Source organism: Microcebus murinus, chromosome 21, assembly GCF_040939455.1.
Source record: "Microcebus murinus isolate Inina chromosome 21, M.murinus_Inina_mat1.0, whole genome shotgun sequence".
NCBI lineage: Eukaryota > Metazoa > Chordata > Mammalia > Primates > Cheirogaleidae > Microcebus > Microcebus murinus.
Genome location: NC_134124.1, coordinates 8,766,865 through 8,783,382, shown reverse-complemented (window position 1 = coordinate 8,783,382; position 16,518 = coordinate 8,766,865). Strand labels below are relative to the sequence as shown.

The window sequence follows — 16,518 nt, the reverse complement described above, 5'->3', positions numbered from 1 at the left end:
AATTCTCCATTTCTAGAAACTCAAAAGTTTTCAATTCTTGGTTTGTGAGAAGAAAAACACTAATTTGAAATCCCATTAGTCATCTTGACATCTTATCCAGTACAGTAGTCCCTCCTTATTCAAGGTTTTGTTTTCTGTGATTTCAGTTATCCACAGGCAACCACGGTCTAAAAATATTAAATGAAACTTTTCAGAAATAAACACTTCTTAAATTTTAAATTGCAAACTGTTCTGAGTAGTATGATGAAATGTTATACCATCCCATTCTGCCAATATGGGTCTTGGAACATATATCTCCAATGGATAAAGAGGGACTACTCAAGGTTGATTTTTTTTTTTTTTTTTTTTTTTTTTGAGACAGAGTCTCGCTTTGTTGCCCAGGCTAGAGTGAGTGCCATGGCATCAGCCTAGTTCACGGCAACCTCAAACTCCTGGGTTCAAGCAATCCTGCTGCGTCAGCCTCCCGAGTAGCTGAGACTACAGGCATGTGCCACCATGCCAGGCTAATTTTTTCTCTATATATTAGTTGGCCAATTAATTTCTTTCTATTTATAGTAGAGACGGGGTCTCGCTCTTGCTCAGCCTGGTTTTGAACACCTGACCTTGAGCAATCCACCTGCCTGGGCCTCCCAGAGTGCTAGGATTACAGGCGTGAGCTACCTTGCCCAGCCAAGGTTGATTTTTAAGATTCAGTAGAGCTAAGGGAGCTTAAAAGAATCTTCTTTCCTCTCATGTATTGATGGGCACTTGGGTTGTTTCCACATCTTGCATGAGTGGATTAATAAAATGTGGTATCTGTATACCATGGAATATTACTCAACCATAAAAAACAATGGTGAACTAGCACCTCTTATATTATCCTGGGTGGAGCTAGAGCTCATCCTTCAAAGTGAAGTATCACAAGAGTGGAAAAACAAGCACCACATGTACTCGCCATCAAATCGGTACTAACGGATCAACACTTAGGTGCTCACATGGAAGTAATATTCGGGTGCCAGGCAAGGTGGTGGGGATGGGTAAACTCACAATGGGTATAGAGTGCACTGTATGGGGGATGGGCACACTTGCAGTCTGGCTTGGGTTAGGCAAAGGCATTATATGTAACCAAAATGTTTGTACTCCCATAATATTCTGAAATTAAAAAAATAAAAGAAACTTCTTTTCTAAAAACCAACCTTCTAGTGGCTCTCCATGGCCAAAAAATGAAACTGCAAGTTCTTTAGTAGGCTATTTAAGGCCCAACAAAGTCTGACCCCAGCCCACCTTTCTGATCTTATTTCCCAACAGCTCTCTATCCCACCCTAGCCATCAAACGCACTCATCTTATTCACGCAGATTACACACTTCTGATTGGTTTGGGGGTCTTGTCTTTTCCTTTCTTTCTTTGCTTTGCCTGGAATTCTCTTCCTCTCTGCCTCCTGCAATACCCAGTATTAAATAGCAAATACTCTCTGACTTTTTCCTCTAAGTTCCCAATTCCATCTTATGGAATCCCACAATATCCATTGTTCATGGTTGCTCAGAGATTATTTGGGCCCTGTGAAAACAATTTGGAGGACCCTCTCAGGAAAGGTGGACCAGCTTACCTTATTTACATAGGGTTTGTATTGATTACAACATAGGTAGAATTTAGGTTCCATTATGGACTGACAGGCTCTGGTTCTTTGTCCCAGCTTCCTTCCCTGCCTATGCATGACACTAAGATAGTTCCCGTCATATGACATTGTAATATTTCCATCTTATCTCTTTGCATTTCTGCCTTTGCCACTGGATTATGAGGTCAGGTCTGCGTTATATTTAATATTATATTTGCATCACCTAGAACAGAGACTGGACTGACATAAGTGTTAATAAATGATTATTAGATGACTACAGTCATGGGTCGCTTAATGATAGGGATATGTTCCTAGATATTCATTGTTAGGTGATTTTGTCACTGTGCAAACCCCACAGAGTGCTTACACAAACCTAGATAGCATAGCCTACTATACATCTAGGCTATATGGTATAGGCAATTGCTCCTACACTACAAACCTGTATAGCACGTTAGTGTACTGAATACTGTAGGCATTTATAACACAATGGTAAGTATTTATATATTTAAACATATCTAAATATAAAAAGGTGCAGTAAAAATACAGTATTACAACCTTATGGGACCACCATCATTGTGGACTGAAGTGTCGTTATTCAGTGCATGACTGTATATAGAAGGTTCTAACCAAATTCTATATTGAAGCCAAGACAAGGAAAGCACCCTTGGACAAGATACTCTATACTTCACTTCTTTATCTGTGTATGTGTGTGTGCGTGTGTGTGTGAGAGAGAGAGAGAGAGACAGAGAGACAGAGAGAGAGACAGAGACAGAGACAGAAACAGAGAGACAGAGAACACAGAATTGAGTGAGGATGTTAAAAGAGAATGCCAATAGTGGTGGTTAATGGTGGAATTCTAGGGAACTGGCTGGAAGGTGGTTTTTGTGAAGATCTTCCCCTAGTGGCCTTCAAATCACAAACATTTACAAGGCTACTATCCTCGTGTCAAGGTTGCAACCCTGAGTGAGAAAAGACCAAAGATGCTAATTTATATCTCTAAATCCTCAGATTTATAAAGAACATTCCAAAAAGTTCGTCCTTCCTAAAGAAATTTCCCAAAGGCAAATACTTAGAATCTATTTACACTTGTTGCAAGAGAAGGAAATTGATGTGACACTGACCACTGACTGAACACAGCCTCTCTGACTGCTGACTGCAGGGATAGCAGTTGGATTGACATCTCGGTGGCACAAGAAGCCCCAGGGAATGCTGGCCTGTAAGCAGGCTCTTTCATGGGCCCCACAGCCTAATTACTGTCAGCTATATGAAGAGTGATTTAATCTCTAATCAGAGCTGCTGAAAGTGTGGAAAGCTTTGGAGCAAATTGGCTTGTTGGAATCTCAAGGAAGGAGGTAGTGTGCGACTAGGTTGTCACACAAAACGCTCCTAAAAGCAAACAAATCCTGAAATACATATGTATCCATAGAACTGGCCTCAAAGCACCCTACCCCCTGCCCCAACACAGGAAGCATGATTGAGAAAAGCAGGTAGGATTTAGGAATAATGGCAGAAGTCTCACCCATCCCTCAACCCTCAATACACACATACCATACCAATCAGACTCTTAACTTTCTTTTTTCTCCTCTTCAGGGAAATCCTGGATATACATTTAATCTGTTTTTACCTGGCCGGGCACGGTGGCTCACGCCTGTAATCCTAGCTCTCTGGGAGGCCGAGGCGGGCGGATGGCTCAAGGTCAGGAGTTCAAAACCAGCCTGAGCAAGAGCGAGACCCGTCTCTACTATAAATAGAAATAAATTAATTGGCCAACTGATATATAGAGAAAAAATTAGCCGGGCATGGTGGCGTATGCCTGTAGTCCCAGCTACTCGGGAGGCTGAGGCAATAGGATCGCTTGAGCCCAGGAGTTTGAGGTTGCTGTGAGCTAGGCTGACGCCACGGCACTCACTCTAGCCTGGACAACAAAGCGAGACTCTGTCTCAAAAAAAAAAAAAATCTGTTTTTACCTCAACACAGATGCTATCTGTATACAATGCAAGCAATATGCATTACCCTTGTCTCCTGGCATCACTGTGGACAGTGACTTTTCCAGTAGCTACCATGCCCCCAAATTGACTCCTTCCAGATTGGCCTGTGAATGATCCAAAGAGTAGTGTCCTCTTCTGTCTGCTCCCAACTCTTGGAACAATACTCTTAAGCCTGGGGCAGAACAATATCTCTAAATTCTTAAAATAATAATGCAGCGAGAGGCTGGGCATGGTGGCTCATGCCTGCAATTCTAGCACTCTGGGAGGCTGAGGTGGGCAGATCTTTTGAGCTCAGGAGTACAAGACCAGCCTGAGCAAGAGGGAGACCCTATATCTATTAAAAAATAGAAAAAATTTGCCGGGCATGGTGGCACATGCCTGTAGTACCAGCTACTTGGGAGGCTGAAGCAGGAGGATTGCCTGAACCCAGGAGTTTGAGGTTGCTGTGAGCTAGGCTGACGCCATGGCACTCTAGCCTGGGCAACAGAGTGAGAAATAATAATAATAATGCAATGGAAACTATTTTTCTCCTCTCTCCACATTTCTACCTTTCTCAAAGAGAAGGGAATGCCCACCAAACCAATACTTCCATCCTTTGGGGGATGTGCTAGGAAGAGAACTTTCACCTTTAGCTCTACTTCCTTACTTACCCTTCCCAAGAAGGAAGAGTAGTTTATCTGATTGGGGAGATCACTGAAAGTCTGACTTTAAGCAGATCATGCTTCTTGATTGAGCAAAGTTAGCATCGACAGATCTTTCATGATATATCTCACCTTAATCGTCTTTCTCTTTCTCTATGCTCGTTCAGCCTCTATTTGGTAATCAAACCAGGGCAGCTCCCCCTCCTCACCAAAGGAGACATCTGCCATTCTAGATTTTCTTCCCTTGCCTCTGGTAAGTTGAAGGCCCTGTCATATTCTCTAGGCCATCTTTACTAATAATAAACTTGATTCTGAACTTTAATCCCTCAGTTGACTTCTTGGATCTTTTCTTAATTAGTTGAGATTTGGAGGGAAAGAGCGATGGTTAGTTTCCACCAAACTTCTGTTAATTAATAGAGAGGTTGAAAGTCTATTCCATACTCTCTTCACAGTTCTAATATGCATCTTATTTTATCTTCACCTCTACTGAAATTTACATTCATGTGTACACACACACACACACACACACACACACACACACACTGCCTGAACATGAAAGACCCTGTGGTAGGCAGAATAACAGCCCTACCAAAATGCCTAGGTCCTAACTTCAGAATTTGTGAATATGTTATGTTACATAGCAAAAGAGACTTGGCAGGTGTGATTAAATTAAGGATCTTGAGATGGAGATGGCTTCTTGGTTTATCCAAGTGGCCCCAATGTAATCACAAGAATCCTTATAAGTGAAAGAGGGAGGCAGAGTCAGTGGCTCATCATCAAACACAGAGCCAAACTGACAGGCTCAGAGGTGTCCACCCAGGGCTACTTACATATCTAGTGATGCTCTTATCCCCCCCAAATCTGGACTCTCTCTTACGCAGCTTGGTGTGCATCTAATGTAAATCACTCATACTAGCTGAGGCTTCTAGCCTTGCCACAGACCTTTAGGGTGATCATCTGACTCAAGGTAATTATGGAGACAGATGCAAGAATACACCTGTACTCTTGGGTAAAACAGCATCTATGATGCAGAGTCAAAAAAGACAAGAAAGAAGACTTGGGGAATGCCATCTCAATGTTCAGCTTGGTCCATGATGCCACCTAGAGCAACAGCTCTGGACATGGGATTGGTCCAGTGTTAGAAGTAAGCTCAAACTGGTGGACTTTCTTGGACCATCACCAACAAACTTGCTTGCTTAGACTTTCTGTACAGGGCAGGCTTTACTTATTTTTTAAATTTTTTGGAGGGGGTTGGTTTTTACGTGAAATGGCAGCTGTAATCTAGAGATCCAGGGTACATTGTTTGGGATCCAGCAGACAAGGGGCCCAACTCTAATTATGATAAACTTCTCATCCTTGTTTTCTTGTGGATCCAAATTTCATTCTTAAAAGTTATCTTTTCATACCCTAACCTGTAGTTATGCCTCTTGAGTCTAACTTCCACACAGCTCTCCATTCCCTGTTCTAATAGTAGCACAAACATCCTTTTGGTATTACCATCTTCAGGACGGACTCTCCACCCTTCACCTAGCCCACTCCCTCAGACACTTACCATTCTAGGCAGAGCTGTTGCTGAAGACGCTCTTGGTCTTACTGAGATAAAAGTGGAATGACATATATCTCTGTTCCCTCCCTCTTTTTTTTCTGATTGTGGGTAACGAGACTCCAAGTATTGAGCAAGAGAAAGATTCCCCTCTAATCCACAAATTCATTTCCAGGATTCCCGGCAATGACCAATCTATGACCCTTCCTTAGAGGCCCCTGGTCTCTAGCCAGTGCTCGACCTGAATATGTTTCTTCAGATTAGGCAATGATTTTCTCAACCGCAAAGTTGACTGCTTCTGTGAAGATAAATTTTTCAAGTTCCTTTGGAATCTGGGCTGAGGTTCTCTTAAGATATTTGCCATGAAAGACCCTTGCTGGCACTGGGACGGGCTTTCATTCCTATTTTACTAGTATCAGTGAGGATGATGGCAGGGCTTGCTGAAGCTACAAAACTTAAAGGGATTACAAGCTATCATCCTCCTCTGCCCTCAACCCAGGTTATAAGGAGGCCTTTCTTGTTCAAACACCTCCCAGGAAGGAGTTCCAAGCCTACCAGTTGTTTACAATCCCAGCAATCTTTCCCACAGGACGAAGTGCAGACCCTCCATTTCCTCTTCCCTACAAAACTCTCAAACACACAGGTAGCCCATCATCTTTGGGCTGAGTAAGGTGGCAAAGTGGGTGACCCCCCCTCCTTCCTTGGCCCTTTGGGACACTAACATCTCTCCAATAGAAATCTAACTCTCCCTTTGGATAAGGGGCTTAAAATTGTAGCTATAAAGAATGATGTGCATACACATGAGAAACCTGAGGCAATAAAAACAACAACAACAACAACAACAAAAAGAATGATGTGCAGAGAAAGCTAGAAAGGTGGGTAATTCAGAAACTCTCCCATTCCATGCAACACTCTTAAACAAAAGAATAAAGTGTATTATATTTCTAAGATATATCCAAAAGTTGTTTCTCACAGCGAAGTTTTCAGGGGCCAGGCTGTATTGCTTCAGTGTAGTTGGCGATACGGCAGTGGCACAGTGATCAATGATAACGGAAGAAACTGTAATGAGTCTCCATTCCCTGACCCTGTGTTAGGCTGCCCTCTGCCTCTGTGGGATTTGGAGGAAACTGCAGGCTAAGGGAACAGTGCTTGTTGCCCTCTTCTCCTCGCTACACCCTCTAATTAAATGTTTGTCCAGGAACACACATCTGAGTGTACATGAGACCAGATAGTTTTCAGGAGAAATATGATTTCTGCTTTGGGCACTGTTATGGAAGAAATTATTTTATTACGTATCATGGCCCCAACCCTGATTGCATTCTTCCCGGGCTACCAATCCTGGAAGAATTGCTGTGGGGGAAATGAGAGAGATGCAGGAAATACAGGGTATATAAGGAAAGCACTATCTCAGAATCTATTCATTAAACAGAAATGTTTAATTTCAGGAAATCTGCATTCCAGTCTTTTACTTACATGACCATTAAAAATGGAAGGTGCAGGATGTTTCCCCAAGAAGGGGATGAAGAAAGTCATGAATGAATGGAGACAGCAAAGACCTAAGCTTCATGGTTTCTCCTAGGTAGAGAGTGCTAATTCCCCTTCCCACTCCATCTTGCTCCCTCCCTTCAGGCCAGTCCAGAACAAACATATTATTTGTATATATATCATAAGCTACAAAGAGAACTCCAGCAAACATAATGAGCTTCACACCCCCAGAAAGTGAAAATACATCTTACAAGGACTTACTTTCCTCAGGCAGAGATCGCTAAGCCAAGCTGGCACTCCTGGGCCATCAGACAGAAGGTGAGAGTGGAGGATACTGGCGGGAAGGAGATGCCCCACTCACACAGATCCCTGATCTCATTTTTCCCCCTAGTAAGGATATGCACACACCTCCCCGGACTGTCATTGCCATGGCAACAGCAGAAGTTGAGGTTGAGCGGGTTAGTGGAACAGCATGCTTTCTAAATTCTCCAATAAGGCCTGAGGCTTCACTCACTCGTGAAATGGAAAAATTCATGTTGACAGTGCTCCTAAATAGATTCCAAAAAACTTAAGAATCATGATTTCTTTCTGGGAAAGAATCAGAGATGGAGTCTCCATGGAGTCCCTCTGTAGGGAGTTGGTTTGGTCACAAAGGCAGGAATCCCTAAGACAAATGAGAACACAAATCCCCATATAAAACTAGGGCACATAAACTGTGTCCATTTTCCACAGAGTAAAAGGATGTGGCAAACCAGGACAAAAATATTCCCTAAGGAAATAAAGAGAGAGGCACTTTAAAAAAATCTTTTCTATAACAGAGTCTCCCCACAGAGACTACTCAGAACAACGTAGGTCCAAATTTTAAGGTTGATGGATAGACTCAGACCTTGGAAAAATCATAAAAAATAGCTACCATTTAATAAACACTTTTTATTCTGCAGTCTCTTTAATATGTGTGCATTACCTCATTTAATTCCTGCAACAACACTATAAGGTAGACACCACTATTATGTCCACTTATAGAGAAAGAAACTGAGAATCAGAAAAGTTGAGTAATGGTCCCAGGAATATACAACTACTGAGTGGCAGGGGTAGAATTCAAAAAAGGGTCACTGTCTCCGGAGCTTGAGCTCTTAACAGTTATCTCTCTGGTATGGGGAAAGGCTGCCTGTTTCTTACATGAATTGTATAAACAGATGCCTTCCTCGCACGCCTCTAAAGATATCAGACAACCTCAGAAATATTAACCCTAAAGCAATTCTTGAACTTTAGGGTACACCAGGATAACATAGTAGGCTTGATTGCTGGGCCCCCTCCTAAGAATTTCTGATTTGATAAGTCTAGGGTAGGGGCCTAAGAATTTGCATTTCTGACAAGTTTCCAGGTGTTGTTGCTACTGCTGCTCCAGGAACTTTGAGAACCACTGTCTGGTCACTGTAAGGTTCTCTAACTAAGCCTTGTTGCCTTGGGGGCTTCCTCTACCTAATTAATCTGTCACTGTTTAGTCCCAGATCCCCTGGGGTCTTCTTTGACAAGCTGCAATGTTATCTTTAGCAGTGCTGTATTTGGAATTCTCTGCAGCTCTTTTGAAAACAGTGAGTATCTCCCACTCTAAAAATAATTTACTGCTGCCTTAGGTAAGTCCTGAGAGCCTACGAAATGTAGAAAGTGAAGCCTGGAAGAACAAGTGGGAGACAGCAAAGCAGCCCAGCCCACTGAAGCCAGATTAGTTCCCTCATAGGCAGGGGCAGTCTCTTTATAACCTCTTGAGAGATTCTCTCTAGGAACTGCTCACAAGAGGGCATACATTAAAACCTCTTCAGGGCATTCACACCAAGAAAGCTAAAGAGTTGTCACTTGAGTGACTGGCCCTTTAATGCCCCTCCCCCCAAAACACATTTCCCCATCTGAAGAATAGGCTGTAACTGTATTCCGTGCATTCTCCATTTAGCTAATTTTCTCTCCCTGCTTAGTCTCAAGGGAGGCTGAAAAGAAATAAGAAAGCCTGTGGCCCAGGTCTGCTGAAACAGAGGTGAGGCTGGAGAAGGGGGCCAGTACTTAGGATTAACCAATTTAATGCCTGACTTGTTTATCTTGCAGAAAACATCACTTGGTCATGCCCTCATTGTTCCCTTCAGAGTGTGACATCTTTATTCTAGGCGTTTTGCAGACTGTGATCATAAATGAACAGTTTAGTAACAAAGGGAAAGAATTCATCAATGGAAGAAATACAACTTCAAGAAATAAAGAATAAAGTGAATAAAGATTCATGCAAAGCAGGCCCACTCCCTTTATGCCCCTGGCTGTTGCAAGTGTTGGTCTCCGAAGAGCAATAAATGGCTGGTTTGTGAGAAGGGCTCAGACACAGGTAGAAGGAGACTCAGGCACCAGAAAGAAGCCTTTTTGGAAGCAACTGCACCTTCACCATGAAGCACTAAGGGCAACAGAATCAGTGAAAGGCAGGCTCTATTTGGGACTGGAAACAACTAAATTTTTCAGAGCATTTTCCTTTTCTTCAGGCAACAACGAATAAATCTGCCTCGCTCCATCTCCAAGAGGGTGTCTAGGGGTGACTAAACTGTATATAAGTCAGGATAATCCAGACAACCTCAGAGGATCTGTGTTTGGGCCTACAAATGAGAACTACTGAATTCTGGCCACCAGCTATCAGCCAGCTATCATCGATTGTACACAAAAAAAGTATCCCACAAAAAAAGGAGAAAAAATATCATACATTTATTAATACTATATGTCAAGCACTATATTCAGCTCTTTGTTTCTCTTTTAGTTCTCATGGCAACTCAACAAAACAGGTGGTATTATTATTACACCCAATTTATAAAATGGGTAATTAAGAACATAAGAATAGGGGTGGGTAAAAAAAAAAAAGAACATAAGAATTTAGGCAATATGTCTATGCTCACTCAGCAAGTAAGTTTGGGATTGGAATTCAACTCAGATCTGACTCCAAATCATAATTTTAATCTTTATACCATATTCCCTCCAAACAGTGGTGAACATATATTGAGTCCTAAAACCTAAAAGTACCAAAAGGATAGGACAGAAGGCAGAGGAGAATCCCTTTAACTTTATATCATTGATGTGGAAGTATGTTGACAAGTATTTTTATGTCACCATGGAGCAACTGGAAGACGTAAGCTCTATCCAGCACAGCCCATGAGGACTGCAACTCGTGTGTCAGCAGCCAGGCACAGTTCTGGATGAAAGCAATTATACGGGAGGGGCCCGGACTATAAAGGAGGGGATCAATGGAGACCCCCCCCTTCCCTGTCTCTGTCAAAGAGATGGGTTCCTAACATTTTTTGAATCCAAAGGAGAGACCTGGACCAGATGGATGAAATAATCAATAGATGGTTCCTATTTCACATTTGCCTAGGAATAGACACCAACCAGCACCTTCAATGGGAGGGAGAATGTATTCAAAGTTAGTTCTTGGCTCACCAGATTGACCTACGATGCCTCAGCGAGAACAAGAAAAACTCTGAAATGAAGGCAGGGTAGAAAGGCATGATTTCACGTGGCTACTTGGATTGAATAGTTCTCACCTTCCCAGCTGCCTCCTCATCCTACAATACTTGGCAGTCTAAAACCACTTCCTCCTCCATCACTTCTCCACTCCATCATTGGCACTGGGGGCGTAGATTTGTCAATGAACTATTTTATGTTCTCCCCCTTGCCATATGGCAATATTAGCTCTCTAATGAATTGCTTCAACTTGGGTAGTTTTTGGACAAATGTGACTTTTAGTTGAATTGTGCAACATTCATAAATAGCAAATGCTGGCTGATTAGAATCAATGAAAGCCCTTAGAGTTGCCAGCAAAAACAGGCACTTAGCTGTACTTTACTTGGATAGCCTAATGATTGGAATGGCACCCAATTATTTTTGGAAAGAACTTTTACACACACATTTTATGTTATCTATTATGTGTGTATGTATGTATTTGAATTTGGATGGATTCCTGCATGACAGCCATGCTATGGATATAGGTGCTAGATACATGTGGATTTAGAGCTAGACACATTTCGGTTTAATTCTGCCTCTGCCACTTACAAGCTGTGTGAACTTGAGTAAGTTTCTTAACCTCTCTGTATCTCCAGTTTCTTATATGTAAAATTGACATAAAAAATCCCTTGTGAGATTGTCTTGAATTAATGATACCACACAGGTAATGTACTTGGCACAGTGTCTGGGCCTATTATGGCTCAATAATTAGTAACTACTATCATCATCATCATGTTTTATTAATAGAGAATTAAAGTAGACACCATTTATGATCTCTACCAACACATAAGAGCCATTTTTTTTGACAACTCATTTTTTATGGCAACTCTAAGGGCTTTCATTGATTCATTGATCTTCCCTCTTTGTAAACTGCCACAAGGATGGGCCTCCAAATCCATATTTTTTATTATATGACACTGCTTTAGTAATTGGGAAAGAATAAGGAAACTAAGGAAATGTGAATTTAAGCAATTTTCTATGCTTACCCAGCCATTGCATTTTTCACCTAATCTGGCATATTCTCTTTCCTGAAAATTTGGATTAGGAATTGATCCCCATTGGTCCACTAAACTAAGAAACTGTCAGGTAGTCATGTTTGGCAACATGCATGCCAACACAGTAAAAGTCAGTCAGTCTGCAGAATGAAGTCAACATGCAGAGAGAAGCAGATCTGACTTTGACTTGAACTCACAGAGAGTGATGCCTTGGTTCTAATAACTTTCCACTTCCATGAGAAACCCTATTCCATTTATCTATCTACCTACCTACCTACCTACCTACCTACCTACCTATCTTGCTTCTTTTTGCTTACCGCTTGGAGTGGGTTTCTATTGTTTTCAACCAAAAGATTTTTCTGAACAGTGTCATTTCTGTGCATGAGGCCACCAGACCTTCTCTGTGTGCCTTGAATGGCCTCCACATTTGAAAAGTACCAGATTATTTTTTTAAAAAAACTTGAAACACACACACACACATGCACACACACAACCCCTTATATTTATGTTACCTGTTTTCCACTCTTGAAGAACATTAGGTATAAATTCAAAATAATCATGAATGTAAGGAAATCGTGCATGTGTGGAAACAAAGGAACAATAAAAAGAGAGCCATCAACATTCCTGGTCTTACAAAAATAGGTCATCTGATCACTTTCCAGAACCCAGGGAAGAACAGAAAGACTCCGGCCTTACCTGGTGTGGCACTGGATACTGTTGGCCACTGCTGATCAGGCCCTCCTGGACCAGCCCGTAGAATGCCAGCCTCCTCCAGGTGCACAGAGCTAAGTAAACACACAGACCCAGATAATGGTTAGACCACAAATGCTTTTGCAGCTTTCCTTTCACCCTTAGAAACTGCTTACATCTATGGAGGCAGGGCTACAGCCAACACATTCTGCTTATGCATGAACTGAAGCAATTACTGCTGAGTAGTCACCTCGCATAAACTGAAGAAGCATCACTGACTTACTTACTGCCTGCTAAACCATTCCAGTGATAAATTTTGGTTTTCATTAATGCCATGTGGCGCTCACTAAATCTAACAGAAAGCCCACCAGAGGGCTGAGCCATTTTAATGTCACAATGCTGAGGCAGACGAGGACGGTTTGCTCTCAAAAGCCCCAAGCCTCTCCTGCAGGTTCTCTTGCTTCTGGAGTCTCTATCATAAAGAGGAAAGTACACTAAAATTATTTGCTGATAATTAGAGTATTGTTCCAGTTTAGCTACCCAATTAATTCTTAATCTTATTTTCTGTTTTACTCTCTCTGTATCTTTTACATATACATGACCCACCCTGTATTTCCTGGGACTAAAGGAACCTGATCACCACCACTCACAGATCCCAGTTCAGAAGAGATTAATTCACTATAAAACATTGCTGGGAGTGAGATACAAACTGGGAGACCCTTAGAGGCAAACAGAGATAGAATATAAACTACTCAAGAGTAGAGAGAACATTGTACAGTATTCATTTATGTATGTCTAATGCTAACACATATTAGACCCTCAAATATTTGTTAGATGAATGAAGAACTAAGCAAGATCTTAAGAGAAAATATGCAAGAAAACCATTGCCAAAATTAAAGGAGCTTTTAAAACTAGATATTTGTTTACCTTGAAAATTAATTTACTAAAATAAAATTCAACTACCAACTGAAAGGGTTATGTGAGGCAACAGAGTAGACAAACTTAAACTATTGGGGTGAAAGGTAATCTGTAAGTTCAAAATTCTCTTACTGTTTGATTTCATACAACGTATCTAATGGAAACTCACTCCTTAAACTCCAACTTATTGCTATTCTTCCCTTCATCTACACACTAGAATCTTCTCTTTTTTGAAATATCAATTGATGTAATTAATATTTATAGTACTAAGTATTAATATAAATATTAATAACTAATCAATTAGGTGTAGGATTCAGGTGTTCCTGGATCCTACTTTCAAATTATACGGGCTCAGTCAGATTCATGAAGATATAACTATCATGGAACCAGCTCAGCTCAAAGCAGAATTTTCAAAAGAACAGTTACATGTTTGTTGTCTGAGGCTGGAAAAGCCAAGAATCCAAGCACAGGTATGAAAAAGATGAGTGTTATTCAAGCTGAAAACTCTAATATATTTCAATACATTACATTGCAAGGAAGAAATGGCACTTTAGTTTCAATTTTCATTTCATTTCTTATCATATTTAAATCTCAAAATAAGTAAAATCTGAATAGGAGCACATTTAGCTTTTTTAAAGTTTGAAAATAGGACAAGGATGTTTCAATATTTAATACAGGACAAATGTTTTAATATTTTATTTTAAATGTAGTTTTTTAAGATACATCTCATAGCTTTGGTACTCTTCAAGCGAAGCGCTATTCAGTTGGGAGAGAAAGAGTTGATACTGTACACCAGGGGTCCTCAAACTTTTTAAACAGGGGGCCAGTTCCCTGTCCCTCAGACCGTTGGAGGGTCAGACTATAGTTTTAAAAAACTATAAACAAATTCCCATGCACACTGCACATATCTTACTTCAAAGTAAAAAAACAAATGGGCAAGAACACCCGCATGCGGCCCGCGGGCCGTAGTCTGAGGACACCTGCTACATCATGCTTTTACTTCATTGTGTGGCTCTGCCAATAGCTCAGATGCAGGCAAAAGCGTAAGTCGGTCTCTAATAAATGTAAAGAATTCCTTCTTATGTCTAGTATTCTGACATTTTCAAGAGTGTTTCTGACCTAAAATTATGACCCAGGTTCCAATGTGACATCTCACCAAGCCAACCACTGATCCTCAGCCCTCGCTGACTGCCTCTGGCTCAGAAATAGCACCCAATGTAATGATTTCTGCACGTTTGTAATGCTTGAGAGTGTGTTCATTTATTTTAATCTACTGCATTTTTAATGAGCTAAAACTAATTTTTCATTAACTGTACACATACTTTGTGAGCTCTCTCTTTAGAAACTGATCTAGTCTTGGTGAAGATTCACTTAACAGTTCCCTAAATATTTTGAGGGACTTAAGTTTGAAGTTTATTTCTTCTCTAAAGTTAAATCCTTTTGGTATTAGTGATATTCATATCTTATCCCTCCCCATTTGGTTCTAAAAACACTCATAAACAATGAACTTTTTATTTGGCCTCATGCTAGGGATACTGGATCAGCTCTGGGAATAACAGTAGTTAATCAACTACTTTCGAAGAGACAAATTAGAGAAAGCAAAATTATATTTCATCTGAGTCTTAGAGTAATGCTATTCTAGGTTAATTTAAAGTAAGCTATATAGGATATCTGTCTCCAGATATCCAATGAAGGCCCTTCACAAGCCCATCCTCTGAAGAGCCCATGCCACTGATGACAATAAGATAGCAACAATATGGAGAAGATAAGGAGACTTTAATAGGAGTTAATATGAATAAGAATAGCAACCAATTATTATGGTTAATAGGATATAATACTCAATGTGAGATAGAAAAACAAGGTAGACAACATGTGCATATACAATGTACAATGTACACAAGTCTCAAATCATCAGTATTAATTATAATTTTTAAGGGAGAAACAGAAAGTATAGGTATAGAGGGATGAAGGAGGCTGGAATTACTTTCTTGTAGAAAATGTGATAAGAGAAAGTACACAGCAGCCTGTCTCTGTGATTTTATAGATGATTCTTATTTGCCAGTACTTGATAAGCATTTGGCACTGACCACTTCCAATGTTTCAAGGAATAGACATGGAAACAAAATAATTGCATTTTCCTGGCAAAGTATCTAAACCTCTCAGGTTTGACAGCTGCTTCTGGCCTATAGAGATATAGTTTATCTGAGCCATACCAAGTTAGTTACTTCTGAGCGAAGGAAGGAAGGAAGGAAATACATACCTGTGCATGCCTGCTCTCAGGGAGGCAGAGTAACGCCAGTCAGGGTTGGGCTGTCGTGGCTGCAAAATCAAAAGGGGAGTTTTCTGTTAAAATGAAAAAGCAATGTCCCCCCCAGGGATGCTGTTAATTGATTAGTTATTCACTTAAGTATTTCCAGGCATTTAAAAAAGGTACTGAACAAGACATTTCATCCTCAACTCTAAGATGATATCTATCTATCTCTATAGCACTTTAGAAGAAAATCCGCTCATCAGGATCCTTAAACAGATTAAATACCATGAAAAACCAGACTTCATAATGTTGTAAGGGCCAGCTTTGGCTTTGCCTTGCCCAGTACAGATCTGTTTTCTTAAAACACTAGGGGAAGGGCAGTCTGTTTTGATATGGGAAAAGCTTTCATTGCTTTTGCCCTCAAGTGCCCTATTAAGGGAATATTCCTGACTCGGTATTCTAGCTATAGCAAGGCACACGACTATACAAGTTCTGCTGGCCTGGCTGGACTGCAGAGGACTGCAATCTGCTGCTGGCTTTGCAGACTGCAGCATGTGTGACCCGGGGCGGATGTGCCCAGTCATAACACCAGCAACTGATAACAGCCTCTTCTACTGATTGAAGAGGAATACTGGGGAGACGAAAACAAACCACTGCAGAGTTCCACCTTGTTCTGCCAACCTAAGCCTCTTCATACTTATTCCTGCTCCTCTCTAAGTGCTTTGCCTCCTCACTCAATCACTGTTTACTAAGCTCTGATTGCCTAGGAGGGAGTAGCTGAAATCCAAGAATAACCTGACTCACTCTGCACCGCCTGTGTATTGAAAAGATCTTTTGCCCTCTGTCTACAAACTGTCAGGCCAAAGTGGAAGGGAAAAAGAGGAAAA

General features: G+C 41.0%; 1 protein-coding gene across 7 annotated transcripts in view; it reads right to left on the bottom strand.

The window, feature by feature from the left end:
- The window catches only part of LOC105862593 (protocadherin alpha-C2), a 156,078-nt gene that overhangs the window by 14,881 nt on the left and 124,679 nt on the right, over positions 1-16,518 (bottom strand). For all 7 annotated transcript variants that reach the window (XM_075996136.1, XM_075996134.1, XM_020282370.2 and 4 more), the window contains exons 2-3: positions 15,641-15,699; positions 12,469-12,557 (exon numbers count right to left, since the gene is read on the bottom strand). In XM_075996136.1, the coding sequence (XP_075852251.1) occupies positions 12,469-12,557; positions 15,641-15,699 (148 nt within the window). The remainder of the gene's footprint in view (positions 1-12,468; positions 12,558-15,640; positions 15,700-16,518) is intronic.